This window comes from Opisthorchis viverrini (genome assembly GCF_000715545.1).
Source record: "Opisthorchis viverrini unplaced genomic scaffold opera_v5_183, whole genome shotgun sequence".
Classification (NCBI taxonomy): domain Eukaryota; kingdom Metazoa; phylum Platyhelminthes; class Trematoda; order Opisthorchiida; family Opisthorchiidae; genus Opisthorchis; species Opisthorchis viverrini.
The window spans coordinates 1-21,021 of record NW_008751841.1 but is presented as its reverse complement, the minus strand read 5'-3'; the positions used below and the strand labels follow the sequence as shown (position 1 = coordinate 21,021).

The 21,021-nt window shown below is 44.9% G+C and overlaps 1 protein-coding gene across 1 annotated transcript in view; it reads right to left on the bottom strand.

The window, feature by feature from the left end:
- The window catches only part of T265_07753 (hypothetical protein), a gene marked incomplete at both ends in the record, with an annotated part of 33,356 nt that extends 18,961 nt beyond the window's left edge, over window positions 1-14,395 (bottom strand). Inside the window, one exon of the mRNA XM_009173358.1 lies at window positions 13,608-14,395. Within this exon, the coding sequence (XP_009171622.1) occupies window positions 13,608-13,964 (357 nt within the window). The remainder of the gene's footprint in view (window positions 1-13,607) is intronic.
- Between the last annotated feature and the right edge of the window lie 6,626 nt (window positions 14,396-21,021).

Below are 21,021 nucleotides of genomic sequence, written 5' to 3'. Positions count from 1 at the left end.
TTGTAAATTTAACCTACGAATTTGTATACATATCAAGTAGTAAGATGTACACACGAATAAGTGAACTCCTTCATAAGAATAACCTGTATATCGATTTCAGTTTTCAGTTTCAAATGGCAGCAGTGGAACATACGAGATTTTAAAAAGTTCACCACCGAAATGATTGGATTCACGAAGCTAAATTCGAATACGTGCCACGGAGTGCACGCTTACGTAAGATGTACGTTATAGGAAAGGGACTTAGTGATGCAACTGACAACCAATATGTCCAACCACAGCCCTCACGTCAAACGTGACATCCCCTCCAGGAAACGCTATAACCCGAAATTAATCCTAATGATGCTTAGGGTTGGACAGGTTATTTCCTATTTCTTCGGTGTTCAGTCAGGCTAACGTACACCACACATGAAAGAATACCAGGCTTACAAAGGCACAGTATTCTGAATCGACGTCAACATGTCGTAGCTCACCAAGTGCCAGAGAATTCCACTGGAATCCTTCTATAAACTAGCTACTTGTGTCTATATATTTCGGTCACTGTCTCCTGGCCTCTGTGAAGTTGCGTTTGGAGGCTTGTATTTTGAAATAATGTTTTTCTTGTGCGGAACGCAGTCACTTTCTAGCTTCATCTTCTAGTCCATGATGTATACGTAAGTATCCGGCTTCCTTCGTTTTAAAGATTATTGCCAGCTGACTCTTCCTTCAGAAAGGTGAAAAGGTGTTGAGATGTGAAAAAACGCTTAAATGAACTGGATGTCTCAAAACGCAAACACTGAACAAATTTACATAAGTAGATCGATGCTTTGTCTCACAGTTCGTCTTCAAAAGAGAGAGAAAGTGATTCGCTTGTCATGCGAGTGCCTCGATCCCGTGGCACATACTAGCCAACACAGTCGAATTCCAAAAACCCATCAGGTTTGCTCTTGGATCCTTATTGGTCCTAGATTTATGGTACATCGCGCTCCACAATATCTCCATAAGTACATATGATGATTCGTTGAAATCAGAGTTAGGAGAATGAAAACTATAAAAAGCACATGGTTACCGTGCAAGAAAGGGAAGTGCAACTTTACACCTGATCCACACAGCGCAGGCTACAGAAATCAAATCGACAAGAGAGTAACAATGGGCCTGAACAAAGAAGCGTCATAGAGAACTAGGATGCTAGGGCCAGTGACATGACAAGCCTAATATAGTGTGCGAAAAGTCATTGAGACCACCTGCTTCCTTCTTGCTTATACCACTTCCGCTGAAATAATGGCAGTCAAAATCGTGATACATATCACTCAAGGTAGGTTAGTGAATCTAACTTGACCTCATGACAATTCCCCACATATATTTACTTGCTTTGTCCTTGTACTTTTGATCGCCACTCCTTCTGCTAATCTGTACCTGAAATTAACAGAGCCACAGAGTCCGTTCCGTCAGATTAGCGTGTATGCGCAGCTGGCCTACTTACCTATACGTGTTCGTACCCCTTTCGCTGAGGCTGCCCTGACTTCTTCTGTCACGAGTTTCATGAGGTCGCTCAGTCAATCGAAATCGCGAGACTGCCATCTGAAGGAACGACTACAACCCATATCACAGAGGAAATACTCCTCTTGCCGTTGTTTGGTGTGCGGACCTTGATAGTGCACTATGCCGGTCAGTAACAGTTGACGCCACAAACGTGGACAACTGAGGTCTGTATAAATTTGATTTCCTTCATGTAAATAGTACCGTAGACTTTCGAACCCATTTTTTCTTTTTGCTATCGGGATCATACTTTCGAACCCAATTCTTCCTTTTGATATTCGGGATCGTCAAACTTACGCGTTCCGTATTAGGGACTACAACACAGGTCGTGACTAGGCTTCTGGTTACTGTTGAACTCCTCAGTCTCGCTGGTACTCCAGTTCGCAACAGAATGTTGTCTAAACCATTGAAAAATGTTTCCAAAGAGGGATGAGATTGACTAGGATGTAGTTGTCTAGGTTCTGCAAGATTACTTAGCCTGTCGTTTTCGTGGTAGTTACGCAGGGCGTCATCTGAAATGTGAATCCAATATGCGGCGAAGCTTTATGAGATATAGAGTGCAAACCAGTGAGGTATTTTTTTGTTCCGCAAGCTCGATCAATAAGGTTAAACACAATGTTTGACTCCCTTTTAGTAGGTGTGAAATGTACTAGCTGAGAACAGAGGAACTTTCGAAACAGCAGTTTTTTCGCAGGCGCTGCTATCAAAGGATATTACACGAAGCGTCCCTAGTTTAATCGGGTTCTGATCACGTGAGACATGAGTACTGATAACGTTGTTTAAACGTATGCGTACTCTTGTAGCCCGAGGTTAGACAAAAGTCGGTCCAATAATACGGCATCCGCAGAGAAGCGAAGCAAAAGTTGACTACTCTTCCGTGCAACTATTCCGTTATTCAAACGGCACCTCTGGGATTAGTTCCTGAATGAACGGTGACCTTTTGAGTGGTAAGACAGTGTGTGGTCCATTCCCAACGAGCGTACATTACGAGCGGTCTTTTATTTGCACGTTGAGCTGCAAGACTGTTTCCAAACTTTGGAATTTCGGTTGAAACTCTTGAATCCGGAATACACTTGAGTAACCAGATCGCGTCACAATTCCTTAAGAAGATACCATGTCTTTGACCATGAACGTTTCCAAACGTGATTCTCTGTAAAACTAGTGCCCACAGTTGAATTTAGATTCAGCGCCTTCAGTCGGGATCGGAAAATCAATGGCATCGCTCGCTCCTCCGCTTCCCAAAAAAGTCGATTGTGGTAGTTTGTAAACTCCCGGTTTTCACAGTCTGGAATCACCGGGGAATTAGCGTGCTTCGACAGCTTCTAAAGTGTGTACTACGAGTGACGTGGTCCTAGCAAAGAAAGCTCAGCTAGATGAGATCTTTCAGTCTTATCGGAGCCCATGTATAGATAGGGTCGGTCACGTGGACTTTTGGCAACCAGTGAAAACCTGTGAATTGAAATTCACGAGCCTGCATACCACGTCAAAGGCCTACACAACCGATTTGATTTACGCCAATACGTTTGGCCACACGTCTCGTGTGGTAGATACTTCCGGGGGACTTCTATCACACTAGAATTTCTGACGGAATTTTCAACAATACATGCAGCGAGAGGGGAGATAATTCTCCGCACGTCAAACGGATTTCAAAACCTAAAAGCCCTGATCTGAGCGACTTTTCACAGGGTTTTTGCTTGGAGAGTCCTTGGAGCTTGGTGCGTTTATTCAGGCATTTAACACAAAAGGAAATAACCCATTTTGCCGTGTAGAGATGATAACCCGAATCGAGCTACCGAAAGAGAGGAATAAGTATTGCAAATAGAGCAAGGCTAAACAGAACGGGAAGATATCCAATGTCGAAAATTGCCGGGTACGATAGCAACCTGAGACCAGTAATCCTCAGTTTCGGTGAGCTAGGGAAATCATTTTGGTTAGAGTAAGATTCACTATCCCCTATTCATTGATCAGAAGTGCCCCATATCACAAAAACAAGGAAACGAAGCGATACAAGTAAGGAATCATGCCGTCATTCGACCGCTACGACTGTCAGGCCAGATCATGAAAATATTTTTAAAAAAACTACCTACTAACAAGTAGTATGTCATTAGACAGAATGCGCAGGCGGCAAGATTATTCCGAACGGCTTGGCCGGTATCGTCTCACGACATGCAGTATCCTCTTTGGATATACCTAATACTAATCCGAAATGAAAATATAGACAAGCTTTTTGGGAAATTTTGGTTAAGTCGCTCATTCTCCCACAACCGTAAATCATCCGGTCACTCGAAATTAATGCATTTGTTTGCTACAAAAGATCGGCAAATTCAGTCAGCCCAAATGATATAATTCGGCTGCACTTCAAGCCGCTCCGTTAGGTGATCGCGGCTGAAATATCAAATTCAGTCTGATCAAAAGAAAGCTACTCGTTGATATATGGTTGAGTAAAAACGACTTAAGTGATTTGCCATATTTGGAAAATGACAAACTGCAATTCAACAGCGCGAGTTTGCCTGGGGAATTTGGCCTAGTTCAGACGGTTAACCTGAGAAACGAATACTATTGAGTCTATAAATCGGTAGTATGGAACGACAGCAGAACAAGCGACTGAACTTACCACACGCTAGTGCGCACTTCATGGCCCCAATTTTATCCTCCCCAATTTCTAAACGGAACGAGGTCGCAGAGATACCGAATGCAGCATTCAGACTGCGCAACTTTCCAAGATCCCCTTGGACTAGTAAATTTGCGTGTAGTGCTTTACTAAATTTGGGTCATAAGATGCGCTCTGAAAGCGCCACTGCAGATCACGTTTACAATAAATATAGCGTACTTTATTTCTAAACAAAGACAGTTCAGTGTAATGGAAAAAACGTTCGTGCAACAGGAAACCGGAACACAGGTTGTACCACAAGTTGTGGTACTTTTCCACGATAGTTACCGGCGATAGAACTTAGGTTAAACAATCTGCCATCTTGAGAGTTAGAGTCAACACAGTACACTCAACATACTACGATGACAGACGTCCAGTGAACTGACGTTCGCGTGTCCCAGTCCTCACTTAACCTCTATTGTTCCCTCGACACTGCGTACAATTATGCAGATCTAAGCAACCACACCGTATTGTTCAGCAATCGTCGAGAAAATATACTACCATATCCCTAATGTCGTACGAACTGGAGGAAGAGGCAACCTCTTACAGTAATTCAATTGGAAAGTACCAGGAACGAAAGGTTCAGGCGAAATTCAGTTGAGTCTCCCGTTGAAGCCAAATTAGTCACCACATGAGATTACCCCAGATACAACAACACATTTTGTCATTCGTCTCGTACAGAATCTCAATCAAATATGTTTGATCATAAAAACCAAAAGGCAAGCTCTTCCACAAGCAGATTCATTACTTGAAACAGCAGGCATGTATCTCAGCACATCGGGTGGACGAATGGTGGTTCCAATTAATCCACCTTACAGTTCAAATGGCGAAGGGATTACGAGTTGCTTTTAGGTTGGCCTGTATTCTTGTGAATCTAGGCTGAATCCGTCAGAAGATCAAGGAAGTGACCGTTTACGTGCGACCGCTCAGATCTGCGCTTCGCGTCCGCAGTTAAAACCTCGCCCTCTTGTCACTCCCAAACTAATTGACCGAAAAGCCCTTCCTGAGCGGTTACTTATCGATAAATATCTGCGGCATTTTCGAAACTTGAACACAAAATATAAGCAATATAAGCAATATCTACGCCATCGACTGCATGGTTCAAATGATTCTGCAGCCGTGAGCTGAACCAATGTTAGTATAGTCCTCAATTGGCAAACAAAGGCTTCTTTACCACATTGCAAACCTAAAAATAGTTGAACCTGTACTGATTGACTGTAAGAACTCGCAATGTTTGAAATACCTCACACTTATCATTTAGTGTTCCACTTGTACACCAACTATGATTTCAGTTCTGCGAGAGACTTTCTACTGACGCCCAACAATGCCCATATGTACTACGAAGTCCAGATTTGACAGAAATAGCCAGAAAATTCAACGCACAGGCAAGCCAGTTCATCAAAGGCACGATTTCGTGGTGTATTTCGTTTAAGGGTAAAAGGCACTGATAATAATGAGCAAATTTGTATCAGTACCGACCGCCAATTGTGTCTCAGTGGTACTGCCATTCGACGAAGTGGAATCCGCTGTATCATCTGGCGTTGCTTTACTGGTGAGCAACAATGAAGCCAAACTGGTCACATCTCAATCAGCTATCGATGGCGAGGTTGTTCTTGATAGCCAACCATTCTGGAATACACACATTGATTCAGATCATTGTCCCTCCGTTGTAGATCCCCAGTCGACAGCAGTTTCGTGACTGGCAAGCTGAAGAAATGTACTAGAGTTTGCTAGGGAACGATTATAATAATCGTTCAGTCGTAACACCCTTTCGGTGCCAAGCTACCACGCCGCCTGAGGGATGCTAGGCAACGCTTCACGAGTGACTTTTTTGTGGGATATTAACCGTTAATGTGGTGTTGCCAAGGGCTTGCACAGGTCTAGTCCACCATAACATCTAATATGCCTACACCTCCAACACCAAGTTAAACAATCTAGGTAGACACTAGCAACATAAAGGCCACCGGTCAGCCATTATTTCGTTCAGTGTATCCAGCCAAGCATAGAAATGGTCACATGGACCCTATCCTGGAAGGCAAACAACACTAAGGGCATCCAAACTTTTCGTAACATCCTTTGTTCCCTTCTTCCATGTTAAATTCTGCCACAGATAGTATTGGAAATCTAATAGCTGACAAAAGCCGGTGTTGGTAGCGTCAAGGGCGGAATACTTCCAACAGTTGTTCAGTTGACCCTCCACATCTGTACTTGTCTCTCGGTCAACTTCCTCAAACGGACAAACAGTCCGGATCCTCCTTCAGTTTATTCAGTACTAATGCGCCTCTGATAGCCTGCATGAGAGAAAACTTAGCAGAACCAGAAGGTTCTAGAAATGAATGAAACTAGTGCAACCGGGAATGTTCTAAAACTGCTTTGTCACATATATAAAATAAGACCCAGGAAGCGGTGAAGTGAATGAAGATAATACTGGAACTAAAGCCATCACCCGAAAGCCCGATACATCACAATAAACCAACAGGTTTCAACCGAAATCTTTTTGGACTCCGTTCTCTAAGATGAATTACCGGGAGTCATTTTGGTGAATTAACTGGCTAGAGACCGAAAGGGACGGTTACGTCTCATGCAGATGGAGAACAACAATGAGTCTCAGAAAACCCGAGCAAATTAATCAGTATGCCTTCAATCAAAAAGCGGCACCTAAAGAACTGCACATAACCAAGTCTAGTTACTGAATCAATTGTGCTGCCACGCCAAATTTCAGCACATGAGACATAGAGCACAAGATAGGGAGTGTACCAATCACATCTCGGTATAGCATCAAATAATTGAGCGGTACCATGCACCGCACCGACTAACAGTAACAGCTTTCACAGACTTCGATAAAGAACCTACGACTCCATTGATTGGCTGGTTCTTTTGCGTATATGCTCTTTTTTGTAAATATTCTTCGCCCCTTGTGTTTCTATACCTCCAACTGATGTTCAAGGAATTACCAAACGATTTTCGGACAAGAAGTGCTGTTCGTCAAGGCTGCCCTTTCTCGAACCCTACTGTGTTCAACCTTAGCATTACCGTCACCACTAAAAGCATCTTACGGGGGACCGTGAATCTAGGTAATGATATCCCCTCTAACGTGATTGATGGGCCAGGACTTCGCGGATAACCCGTGTTGTTGGTTGGCGACAATGCGTCCGCAGGATATACTCCAAGTACAGTACCAAAATGCCGTCTTACTTCAGAAACCTCTGTCCTCGTGTGGTCTCTTGCAGTCATTAAATGAAGAGCCTGAGTTCGTTTATCAGTTTATAAGCAACCGACAAACTCAGCTGTAGGAAATGGATAGTCCACAAGTTAGAAGTTTCGCGTCAGGGATGAGTCCCACTGCAGTTGAAAGGTCGTGTCTACAGAACATTTGACAGCGGCAATAATTGCTAGCAATGAAAGTTGACCCGTCCAACCCAGAGACCTTAAACGTCTTCCAGGACTTGATTTTCAGCGGAGTGGCACAACAGGAGACAATCTGTGTGAGGTTATGTCGCTTGAGATACATCATCCACTGAAGAAAGTAGTGTTTACCACTGGAAACCCTCGTTTTGAAAAGGTTAGCGCGGAAACACTAAGCAATCAGTGATGACAAGGCGAAAATGGGTATTAATTAAATCGCCTTCAGGGGGCACTCGTGTGGAACAACAGAAATACGAGAGCACTGTCAAAAAAATCTGGCAAAAAAGCAACCAAAGACTCGCTCACAGTGCATCCAGTGAACACAAGGCATCGAGTCAATATTGATACTTTATTCAATGCAGTGCAAGAACGTCTTGCACAACCCCTGCTATTGGGCTTATCGATACATGTTCGTTAAATAAAACTACTTTCGCTTTCCCACTGAAGACGCGGCCAGAGTTCCATCGATCATTCGACCTTGGTGAATCATACACCCACTAAACTTATCCGAGAGATCGCATCGCATTTTCAAGGCCTAAACAGCCATCTAATTTTTCATTTGATCACTCTACCTCGAGTTATTAGTTGCTTTCAAAGATACATATATGTATATATTTATTTATTTATAAGACCAAGTTGAAGATTTAGTTCAGTTGTAAATAATACAAGCCACTGTATTAGTTGACCAGGTGATTATCACTCGCTCAGAGCAGTCCAGTGGTATTTTGCATCCTATAAGTAAGCTGTTTGACATTCAAATTCATCACTCTAAGTAATAGGGAGCCTGAAAAACTGAACAACAACAAGGTTGTCCCAATGGTTTTTCGTATATCATATAGAACATCCTGAAATGACCCAAGTTAAACTAACCCTTCCCGAAAACAGTTCGTGGTCCAGGCAGCAATATTGGTATTGAGTGTCCCACATCCATAGTTGCCATAGCCGTTAGTTATTTCAATACACACGTGAAAACTGAAGTGTACGAGACGAATTCAGATTCTGACCAGGAGCCGACGTATACAATAAACACCACATTTAACCAGGGCATCACATGCGATGGAATGAACAAGATCTAGATCATGGACTGCACATATTGGCAGTATCATCGTTGAAACAGAATTACATGCTAACGCGCCCTAATATAAACATTCGTAATGTTCAAATTCAATGAGATAGGAGCAGTTGCAAACGGTTGCTACCAGTGTATGTAGTTTGGCCGCTGTTAGTTGACGGGGTTTTTCTTACTGGTGAAACAACCAACAACACGACCACTGTGTCGTTCCATTGAATTATGCACCATGATACACTGAAGTTATAGCTCAACAAAAGCGCCCAAAACATTCGATAAACTGAACAGAAATCCATCATTGTGACCTGAAAGCGGCTCAAAGAAAATTGTTATCATACTCGGCCTTGAGCAATTCGGAGTCACACAAGCGAGAAGACCTAGCGGCTAATGAAAGTTTCCATCCCATGGTCTTCAGGAAACAGGTATGTAAGTCAGTTTATCATTCTCAAACCGCATTCTAAGGGCATGTGCGTTTTAGCTGTTAAAGTCAGGATCAGTGGAAAATGAAACGGCGTTGGATATGCTGCCAAGCATCAGAGCTGATGGCATGTTCGGGTACTGGGCAGCTAAACATTGGTCGATGGGTCTGAGGCATGAGCGTCACTGAATGCGTGACCGAGCCATGTCTGAAAGTTTCAGTAACGATGGGTATGTAGAGTCCCAGGTACCTATCCATGGAGGCTGCAATTGTCAGCCCGAGTGCGTCCACTGCTCACCGTTTTCATACTTCGTTGTCCTAAACAGCGTAACCTGAGACGTAAGTAATCCATCCATGGTTTCTTTTCCTAAAAACATCTGAGGTATATTAGCATCGCTAACTCGACCTGACCAATACTTTGAAGGAACAGACGGTCAAAAACTGACAGCTTTCGTACATCCTCTGCGCGTAGAGGCCATGTTTCTGATCCATAAAGCAGTATGGATCGTAGTCCAGCAGTGTGTGCTCGGAACTTGACAAACAAACTGATGTCTCTTCGGTACCATACGTGCCGGAGGTTGGCAAAAGCTACACTGGCTTTCCCGATACGAGAAGTAACCTTGTCTCCAGCCACTCTACCGAAAGTCATGCAAGTGCACAGGTAAACACATGCATGCTACCACGCCGATTAGCTCGTTCAGAAGCATGAGGTTTGAGGTTGACCCAACCAATCTACGGTTGGTCTACAGTTTGCGGATGTGAAGCACATACCAAATCGTGCGGCAGAATTATTTAAGATGTTTGATGGACACGAAACAAGGGGAGCAATATCGTTCGCACACTCAATGTCTGTGAACGAACATCCCGGGAGCATGTCGATTCGCGAGGTTTCGCGGAAGATAGATTTCAGGCGTCATATCAATAATAAAGTTGAGGAGGAAAAGTGAGAGAGCAGGCTCATCTTACACCACTAGAAGTGGTGAAATCAGGCAAAATCTTACTTTATACTCGAACGCGCCCACAGGATTTCACATACAGCCCCTCGTAAGGAATATAGATATGGAAGGGACACTTTTGGTCGCCAGACACCACTAAAGTTTATGACGATCTATAGAGCCAAAAGCAGCTTTTAGATCACGAAGAGCGCCCAGCTTTCGACGTTAGAGAAAGTAGCGCAACTGAAGAACCTGTCTCAGGATAAACATATGATTGATGCATCCCCGGCCAAGGCGAAACCCAGCTTGATTTTCACGAATCGGCCCCTCTCGATAACCGAACAGTTGGCATAAACTAATGCGAGAGCACCCTGGATACTATGGCTGCCAGGCTAATGCCATGATGGTTGCCACATTACGCTCTTGTGCCCTATTTGATGACTAGAGTGACCGTCAAGACGCTTCATTCCAACAGTATTCTTAACCGTTCCAAATCTTGTGTAGGACAGTGGTACGTTCACCAGGGCCTCGGCATATTCTTTGAAAAGTGCGGAATGCGGTCGGGTGCCTTTTCGAGTTGGAAGAATGACATATTACGCTGGATTTCTGCCAGTATCGAACTTCAATTTAGGCTCGCTGGGTTCTTCCAGAGGTTTGTGGAACGATACCAGCTGAATTCCGCTTCAAAGTGTCAGGACAAGCCCTCATTGTGACAATTTTGCAAGTGACTCACCGTTCCGCCTTCCTCGCACACCGTTTTACTAGGACTTGTCCTCTTTTAATAAGTTGACCGAATCATCTGAAATAGGGTGAGGCTCTTGCCTTAAGTGAAAGGCTTCTCAAACTCCTGGACCTTCGCAATCCACCAGCATCCTCTGTCATTCAAGTTCTTGATTATCCGGTGTTTGAGGGATCTGCGTGTGCCATTATAGCCGTTGGTTACTAATACGGCTTTCCTGGCAGCAATAAGGTCTGTTAACTTCGACGATATCCAGTTTTCATTTATTCGAGTCGGGTGTCTTGGACAGACAGTTCCAAAAATTAACATCATAGCTTCTTCAACTCGCTTCCATTCAACCTTCAAACAGTCACTGTTATCACCATGACTGTGAGTTCCCAGTGCCTGCAGAATGGAGCATGTCGACAGTTATTCCTATCTTCAAGAATGGTACGCGGATGCTGTGTGAAAACCACCGTGGCATCAGCCTGTTAGCTGTGGCATCGAAGGTGTTTTCTGGTCTTATCCTTCGAAGGTTGACTAAACACAAGGAGAGACAGATCCGTGAAAACCAAGCTGGGTTCCGTCATGCAAGGTGCATCGATCATATCTTTACCTTCCGACAAAAGCTAAAACAGCAACACTGCTTCCAGCAACCAACAGTGGTTGTGTTTCTTGTTTCGAACGTTGCCTTTGACTCTGTGGACCGTCAGGCACTATGGCAGTGTCTGCGGAGCAAAGGTTTCCCCCATAAATTCTTGACCCTCCTTAAGGCGCTGCACGCCAGCTCCCGCGGCCGCGTGAAGGTCTAAGGAAAGCTCTCTTCTGAGTTCACCACATCAAGTGATGCCCGACAGGGCTGTCCTCTCTCACCTTTCCTCTTCAACTTCGATCACGGAAGACTCAATACCAGCCTCTAATGCCTGTGGGGTCAAAGTACTCCCTCAGCGTCCGTTCACAGATATCGAGTACGCAGACGACATGGCTTTCTTAGATCTGATCCCGTGATAACTCAAACAATATTAAACAATGTAAGTATCTCCGCCTCACGGTTTGGCATGCGCTTCACACCTATAAAGTGTAAATTGCTACTGCAAGACTGGGTGGGCTCGAACCCTAGCCTCATACTTGCGGATGAACCGATTGACGTAGTAGACAAATTTGTTTACCTGGACAACTGTATCAGTCCCGGTGGTCTGGCGAAAGATGATACTTCCACCAGAGCAGCCAGAGCAGCTTTTGTGAAAAAGACTCAATACCAGCCTCTAATGCCTGTGGGGTCAAAGTACTCCCTCAGCGTCCGTTCACAGATATCGAGTACGCAGACGACATGGCTTTCTTAGATCTGATCCCGTGATAACTCAAACAATATTAAACAATGTAAGTATCTCCGCCTCACGGTTTGGCATGCGCTTCACACCTATAAAAATTGCTACGCTACTGCAAGACTGGGTGGGCTCGAACCCTAGCCTCATACTTGCGGATGAACCGATTGACGTAGTAGACAAATTTGTTTACCTGGACAACTGTATCAGTCCCGGTGGTCTGGCGAAAGATGATACTTCCACCAGAGCAGCCAGAGCAGCTTTTGTGAAACTGCTTCACCTGTGGCGTAGGCGTGACATCAGCTTCTCTGTCAAGGATCTAGTTTACAATACTGCGGTGCGCTCCATATTACTATAAGAATCAGAAACCTGGCCGCTGCGCGCTGAGGACATCAAAAGACTTTCAGTGTTTGACTATCGATGTCTTCGGAGCATTGTCAGAATCTGGTGGGAACGCTGGATCACCAATGCCGAAGTACATGGAATGGTATTCGGAAGAAATAACTCACCCTCGATAGATGAACTCATCACACTGCATTGGTTGTACCGGCTTGGCCACGTGCTGCGTATGCCAGCCGACCGACCGACTTCCTCGAAGGGATCTTTTCGCACAACCACGTGAAGAGTGGAAGTGAGCCAGAGGCAGTCAGACAGTGATTTGCCAGCGAAGTATAAAAGACACTACCAGCAAACTCAGCTGAGCTGGTCATTGCCGTCTTCCTGAATGGGGACCCCGAGACTGACCACATCGATGGTTGGAGACATTGTCAGACATGGCCCAGTCGCACCTGCAATGGCGCCCATGCATCCAAGCTATTGCCTTCAATGCATAGCTTCCTTCCCGATTCCCCCACTTGACAGTCCACTGACAGTGCTGTAGTTACGCACGAATTTATCAGCTCCCGCCTCCAATGCGCAGCTATCTACCCCACCTCCCCGAATCATCGGTGAACGAAGCTGTGGCAGCTACAACCACTGTACGACATGTACGCGGTTCTTAGAGCTGACAACGATGATGAATCTTGGTATGAGATTGATTCTTTTGGTTTATTTTGCCTTTGTTTGTCGGACTGCTCCGCTCCGATTTTCCTAGTGGTTTACCTCAAAGAACTGATTTCCCGCCGGTGTGGCCCAACAGATCATTCCGGAACTGAAGCCCACCACTAAAGATGATGTCTTTAATTCAAGCGACAAGGAGAAATTATGTCCACGGAGGGAAACCTGGTAGGAAAGTACACGTAGCTTCACAGCCACTGAGTATTTATCAAAGCTAAACGTTGTCGCACGCGGAATTATTTTATTTCCATAAATCTGAGGCTAACTTGCAATTTGGTATGGTATCGTAAATCCAATATTCACACACCATCAGAGCCTTGATGACAAAAATGACGAGCCTTAAAGTCCGAGCACCAAAAGCTTAGTTCGTTAACAGAAAAGTTATTAAACCTAATAGGTTACCGAGTAAGACAAGGGTCCATATTGACTGCGATGGACTGATCTGAATAGTATGCTCGTCTCTATGACAAGAGTAAACCAGAATCCCACTACCAATACAAGAAACTGAAGAATTACCAGTGCTGGAAAGTCGTTCGGAAATAGGAAAGTGTCTGAGTAATTCGGATTGATAGTCCCGCTGCTTCTGGTCGCACCCGGACATAACGGATTAATCACCACTGATTTCGGTTCAGGTTTATTTGAAAGAGTACGCTCTGGAAATTCCAACTGCCCAGACCATGGGCGAGAAATACGATGCGGCGACACAATAATCCACTCTCCCATCAGAGGATCATAGCGTCTATGAACAAAATTGGGTACCTCTAGGATCGCGTCCGATGGTATCATCAATTCTGAAAAACAGGGAATAGTGATCAAGTCATCTAAAAGCATCCGAGCACCATGTGCGACACAGTAAAAGACCATTAATCGCATGTAACTATGTACAGTTGACGGAAGGTAACAAGATCAAAAGGCAGTTGATTCGACATCCTCTTTGGAAAGAGCAGTAAGGTCAAATCCTTTTAAACTATGATTTCCTTCGAGCTCACGCAACATGTTAATATCCGCCTTCAACTCTTCCCGAAGTCTATCCACCTCGGAATTGTACGTTTTCAAATCATCCCTTAGTGCTTGAATGAGCTGATTCCGAGGAAGCAGAAAAAATTGGTCCGACAGCATGACCCATTGTTTCTCTTCATTCGTGTTGAGTTTGCTCACTGCACTGAGGGCCTCTCTTGTCTGTTGTCTGTTCTTGTCACACAATACGCTTTGCTCCTGTTTAGCAATCACAAGTTCACCAAGTTCCTCAACTTGCTCCAGGTGCTCTAGGATTCTCACCTGTTCAGGGTTCAGTGGCATTCAACCCACAGCTGTAGACAGAGAAAAGAATGTGAGCCGAGAATTAGAAAAGCGTCATCTGACCACATTAAAGTGGTTAGTGAATAAGGGTGGTTAATCGCCATTTAAGGGAGCAAGAACAGTGAGGTGCTTCAGTAAGTAAGTGTGTAAAGAGCCATAAATTCAAATGATGCCTGCCGTTTGAGTGAACAGTAACTAAGCCAGGTTAGTAGGCGAACCCAGGTGAGCGGAAAGCACTGACCTCAGCATCTTCACCATAAGCGTCAAAGACGAGTCACGTACAGACTAGCAACCATAGCTCACTGGGCCTATGTAGCGGGAAACCGGAGTGGATAACTACGACTGCAGACAACAATTAGTATGGCAGAAAGGTTAGTTCAATGTTGGTTATGGGTGTTTGTCCTTGAAAGAGTTCGGAAGGAGGAACCACGTACTGAAGGTAATACATTGCGTGCATGCAACTGGGTGCGCGGTTCTGTTATTGTCCATATATCAAACCATCAATGAGTCCCATGTTCTCTGGGTCCCCGACCAACAACGCAAATAAGTTTGCTGATTGTGGCTTTCACGTTTTACTGCCAAATCATTAGCGGACAACTTCTATAGCGTTTGTATCCCTATACACTATTGTGCTAGAAGGGCCCTTCGGCGACGTGAAAAGCATACAAAACCTATGGCGTGTCAACAGATCACGTAATCCTTGAAAAATACCCAAGGAACATTCGACGTTCATCAGTAGTGCTGATAAGGCGTTACCACTAGACTCGGAAAACACTAAAGAGACATGGGGGCAAAACACACTTGAACTTGAAAGTGCGTATCGTCAAATACCCATTAAGGGACAGAATCTAATCTACACGGCTTTTGAGGCTTGCAACAATCTTTATCAGTTCCGTCGAATACCTTTCGGAGTAACGAACGGAGTAGCGTGCTTTCAAAGGGTAATGGATGACAGAAGACGCGCCGGAAAACTTATGGGGTATATGCGCATGTGGATAATGTCACCATTTGTGGAAAGACTTAAGAACACGATCGAAACCCCCAGCGTTTCCTCACCGTAGCACAAACGTACGGCCTTCAGTTAAGTCATGATAGAAGCATAATTTCCACCACTAAACTCAGACTCCTTGGCTATGAAATTACTGAAGGTATTATCAAACTAGACCCTGAACGCTTCAAGGCCTTACAAGAACTGCCCATTCCGAAGGACTAGAAGTCTCAACAACAAATTGCTGGCTTGCTTGCGTACTATTCTCGTTGGATAAGCCGTTTCTCTGATAAAATCTACCCAATCACTCACAATACAACCTTTTCTGCCCCTGGATCTGTTATGAAAGCACTTGAAAGTTTGAAAAAGAAGTTGATGGATGCAGCCTTGGTCACTATCGATCCGAGAATACCGTTGGTGCTCGAAACCGGTGCATCTGATGTTGCGATTTCCGCTACACTCAATCAACATAGCAGACTGGTCGAATTCTCCCCACATACACTGCCGCCAGCGAAAAGCATTATTCTGATATTGAGGAAGAAGCGTGCGCAATGGTCTAAGCAGTGCGTAAATGCAGGCATTACCTACTCGGGATCTATTTCAAGATCGTAACTGATCAGCGGTCCGTTGCATTCAAGTATTCAACACAAAAGGAAGGATAAAAATGACAAAATCCAAAGATGGCGGATGGAGTTATCGCCATTTTTTAACGTAACCTACAGCCCAGGCATAGAAAACAAAGCTGTTGACACGCTCCCTTGGAGTTTCCGTGGGAACACTTCATCCCAGCTGGATCTGAAACGCTTACACACAACTCTGTCATCCTGGAGCAAAATGCGTGATGCATTTCGTTCGTGCCAAGAATTCACCGTTCTATCTAGAGGGCATCCGACTTGTCATTAAGCAGTGTCGTGTGTGTGTGGGATTAAAACCATGTTTATCCAATCCATCTGGTAGTACACTCATTAACGCCACACAAACGTTTGAACGTTTGCGCATTGGCTTCAAGGGATCATTGCCTTCGATGGCTCGAAACAAATATCCACTGACGGTCGTAGACGAACATTCTCGTCTTCCGTTCGCCTATGCTTGTCCGATGATATCATCGTCGTCTACGGTGATATCATACCTTGTGCTACTCTTCGCCACATTTGGCCAATCCAGTTTCGTGCAGTCCGATCGCGGCTTGTCATTCATTTCGGATGGGATCAAGCAATTTCTTCATGAAAAAGGCGTTGCCACCAGTCGAACCACTCCATATAACTCACGGGGGAACAGTTATGTGGAATCATTAAATGAAACTTTTTGGAAAGCAATTACGACTTCATTACGAACAGATCTTTAAATCAGTCATTGGGAAACCGCTTTACAAGACGTCTTCCATTCAATTCGTTCTTTGTTGTGCACGGCCGTCAATACCACTCCATGTGAGCGAATGCTCCATCACAATCGGTCTGATGTAGGCCCCGCAGGGTTCATACGTGTAATACGGGGGAAGGTTCGCCGATTCATCCGCGGAATGGCGAAAGCCTTTCGAGCCCATTTTTCATGGTGCAGAGAGAAGGACGTGTTTGAAGAAAGCCAGGTACCTAAACCATTTTGGTATCAACCTTCGTAATACCTTTTGATCCATTCTCACTATACACGACGAAAGCGCTTGCTGAGTCTTTTCCGAACGGTACACAGACGGTCTTTTCGTCTTTCAGGGGTAGGTGCCAGTCCAACGACCACTGCTTTGCAGTGTTTACATCCACTTGGAAGGCACCGGAGTTCATGAACTCCTGGATTTCAGGTAGTCCGAAAAATCGGACGTGAACTTAAAGAAAACCTGGTAGGTCGTTGACGTAAATCAGAAACAGAAGTCCCAAACCAGAGCCCTGAGGAACTCCATTGTAGATCGGCGCCGGAGAGTAGGTCGAGTACACTTCCACTCAGAATGTTCTATGTGATAGGAACGCTTTAACCTAGCATTGTTTTCCTTGAATCCTGTAAGACTCTAGTTAGCGGAGCAGCGGAACGTGTGGCTCGAGCGAACGCCTTTGAAAAGTCGAAAAATATGAGATCCGATATGAGTACTTCGTCCTTATATTGGGTTAAGCTGTCTATAACTACAAGCACATTTGTCATGCACGAACGGTTTGGGAGGAACCCGTGTTGCACTCGGACTATCAAGTTGGTAGTGAGGTGATTTAAAATGGCCAGCTTTAGAATGTGTTCCACCACCTCGCACGGTAGTGAGGCTAATATGCCTGTAGCTGCCGGGCGATAGGCGTTCACCAGTTTAGTGGATTGGTGTGACAATCACCTCCTTCCAAGCGGAGGGAGGGGAGCTTTCGTCCAGCGACTGACGAAAAATCAGTGTGAGCAGCGATTCCTTCTAAAAGAAGCGACACTCTTGAGCACAAGGTCATTACACATGGCTTGTCACGATGCTTGCGTTTGGGATAAGGTCCCGTAACGCGATGTTCACAATGGTTATTTACTGTCCAGGGTCGTGCTATCTGATCCAGACAAGCATCGATTGAATCCGACGGGAGTTACGATCCCGCTACGGACCAGGCGATCAAGCGATTTGCGGCGTCATCCCCATTCTGATTGGTTGATACCTGGATGGCGGGAACATTCAAAAGTGGCAACTTGGCGGATTTGCGGTTTATGATTGACCCTCTAAAACGAAGCAGAGAATTATGAGGCGGTTGTGTCTTCCAAAAATTTACATCGCTAACTAATTTATAAATATAATAAGCACACAAAGTATGGGAATCCCCTCCAGTTTTAGATAGCTTGGTTGTAAAGAGTGTAATCCTATATCTTGTTCCTAAAGTTAACCATAACTCCAAAGGAAGATTATATTTGGGATTACTGGCGGTAACAAAAAGTAATTAGTCAGAACAGCCCAGAATCAGCAACTGACGCTGGTGTATTGGCTGTTTGCAATCAGCATCGTTCACAGATTATGAAACAGATATTCGTTTGAATTAAAGGAGTAGCCTACGTGTAATAGTATATTTGCCTCTCAATGAATCCATTGAAGGCCATGTATTCTAGGAATTATGTTCGGTAGCTAAGGCACCCGATATATTCATCGACTGCCCTAGGTGCAAGCCCCGGTGTTTTCATGGACAGCGCTAACTTTGGTTTATAATGAATGAAATATCGTTGTGTCCTTCGGAGCCAACAGATCAACGATAGTGTCTGTGTTTAGGCCAGAGCTGCAGCTGTGGGTACCAATCATCTGGGTACACAGAATAATACAAATAGCTGTTGACGTATTTAGTGAGCAATGAACGCTACGCTTGGAATACCACTATTGCCACAACCTTCTGATGCGACTTTCAACGACACATCAGATATACCTAAAGCAACAGCAACTTATGTCACAACTGTAGTTTTTGAACCCTGAAACTCAGTTGTGGCTGGAAATCACTCGTTCCGTTTGCGTTGGCGACTCTACGTACTATGCAACAACAGGCGGTGCGCCCGTCATAGATTCTTCGGATTGAATAATATTTGTCGATTGCGTAACTAGTAACACCATTACGTGAAACACCCACAAAGCGCAATACGTGTTTCAGACACAGTTAGGCTGCCGGGCTATTGTACACAATGCTAGACGTCTGCTGTTAGAGGCGATCCTATATTGTCCTAGAAGGTTTCGGGACCACTCTGAGGCTATAGACGAAAAAGAAAAATTACGCCCCCTTTCTCACCTACGCAAGTTGGTCTTCAACCCAAGGCCCGGATGCCTTGGTTGCCGTGACGCTTGGGTTGTCGGGAAATATGAAACCAAGTTTAGGAAAACATAATTTTATTATGATTGATTGCCAACAAATAACAGAACCATTAAAAATGTGTTCCACAGTTGTGCCTGGAAAGTAAATGGGAAAAGAATTAGTGGAAGGCAACGGAACGGAAACGGCCAGAGGAGGGTATGGATTTTACGGCCGAAAACCCCACCCACTTCCCACACCTGCGTGTGGTAGTATTGGAGAAGCTAGGTTGAAGCTGCCTGAACTGCATCACCATACTTTGCAAGCAAACCGCGCAGACGGACGGAAGCAAGAGAGAGAACATTCAAAATCCCATCATCACGAACAGACACAGCCATGAGTCCAAATGGACGCACCGGATCTCGGATACCCTGCAGATCACATACAGGATAGTCCAAGCGGCGCAGTTTATCGCGCAGGACCCGCACGCCATCACCGGTCTAGTTTATTCAATGGTTCTTCCGGACATAGTCTCGGCTTTCCATGGGAGACTTAAAATATCGCAACAATCCAAACACAGCACGCTCCTGCTGAGCATTCACACATCGGTTCGCAGCATATACTTGGCAATCGGACGTACGCCGGTCACTCGAATGTTGCATATACAAAAACTAATTATTACAAGGCGACTGTCTCGGTGAACGACACGCATGAACGGTCGGCAGTCGAAAGCAGCATACCTCAATATAAATTATTTGCATGATTGTACGCAAAAATATCAACTTACCGACGACCCTTTTAATCAGCATTCCAGTGAGGAAACATTTCACCGAAATTCTGTTCGTCCGAAGATACATCCTGTGAACCTACATAATATTCTATCACATTTAAACATCCCACTTGGCCGTACCGTCGTTGCAACCATGGTGGCGGCGTCATGTACGTCGTGGGCACCCGGACCGCAAGAGGAGCAAGCGAGGAATGACAATTTGTAACTCGACACCAGTTTATATATCAGCCTGAATTTGGCCTTCATACACCAGCTGCCCGGTCCAGACCGCAAGTCACCGACTCTGACGGAACAGCGAGGCTGCGCTCTGATTGGTCAAAATATCAGACTCACTGATTCACGGATTGATACACAGGATCGAGGCTTTTGCCCAAGTTTCCCGGGTCGGTTTTGTTCTTGTCGGTCAGTGGCTCTCTTTTGCCTGAAAGGCACAAGTGAAAAAAGGATGTAGCACTGCTCCTTATGTTCTCAGCGCGGGGCGGTATGCTTGCCAGCGCGAGGATTCGCATAAATAAATGTCTAATAGTGCTTTCAACTGGGTTCTAGACGGAGCATGATCAACCGCTGGAGGAAGTTCATTCCACGCAGCTACTACCCGAAATGAAAAAAATTTTGTTCAATGAGTGTGTGTGCTCTGAGCTTGAAAATATTCTTACTGTGTCCCCGCCGTGGCCAGCGGCTTGAAGCACAATGCATTTTCCGCAAAGCCCCTGCGGGTGAAATTAAAACTTTAACGTCAAAATGTTGCACTTCTTTGCTTATATGCTCAGACTGAAAACCCTCTCATCTGCCGTCACTTTTTTCGATTTGTTTCAATCGAGCTCTTTTGGAAATTATTGGCGCACATTCGGCTTTGAACTTCGTCTGCTATGGCTTCGGAGCCGTGAGCTAGACGCACATCCAAAATTTCTCCGAAACCGTGGTTCCAAGGAGGAAAACTTTAACATAAATTTTACCATTTGATGGTAATTTTTCGGGCGTATGCGATCTTACCAAACGGCCGCAATGCATTTCGAGTCGCTTTGAAAGAGTACCAGACGAAACATTACGTTGTTTTCGTCCGCATAAACTCCAAAAAGAGCGGCAATTCGCCACTTTCGTATGAAGAAGCCTTCTACAGTTGCAGCAGACATCCCTGCAGAC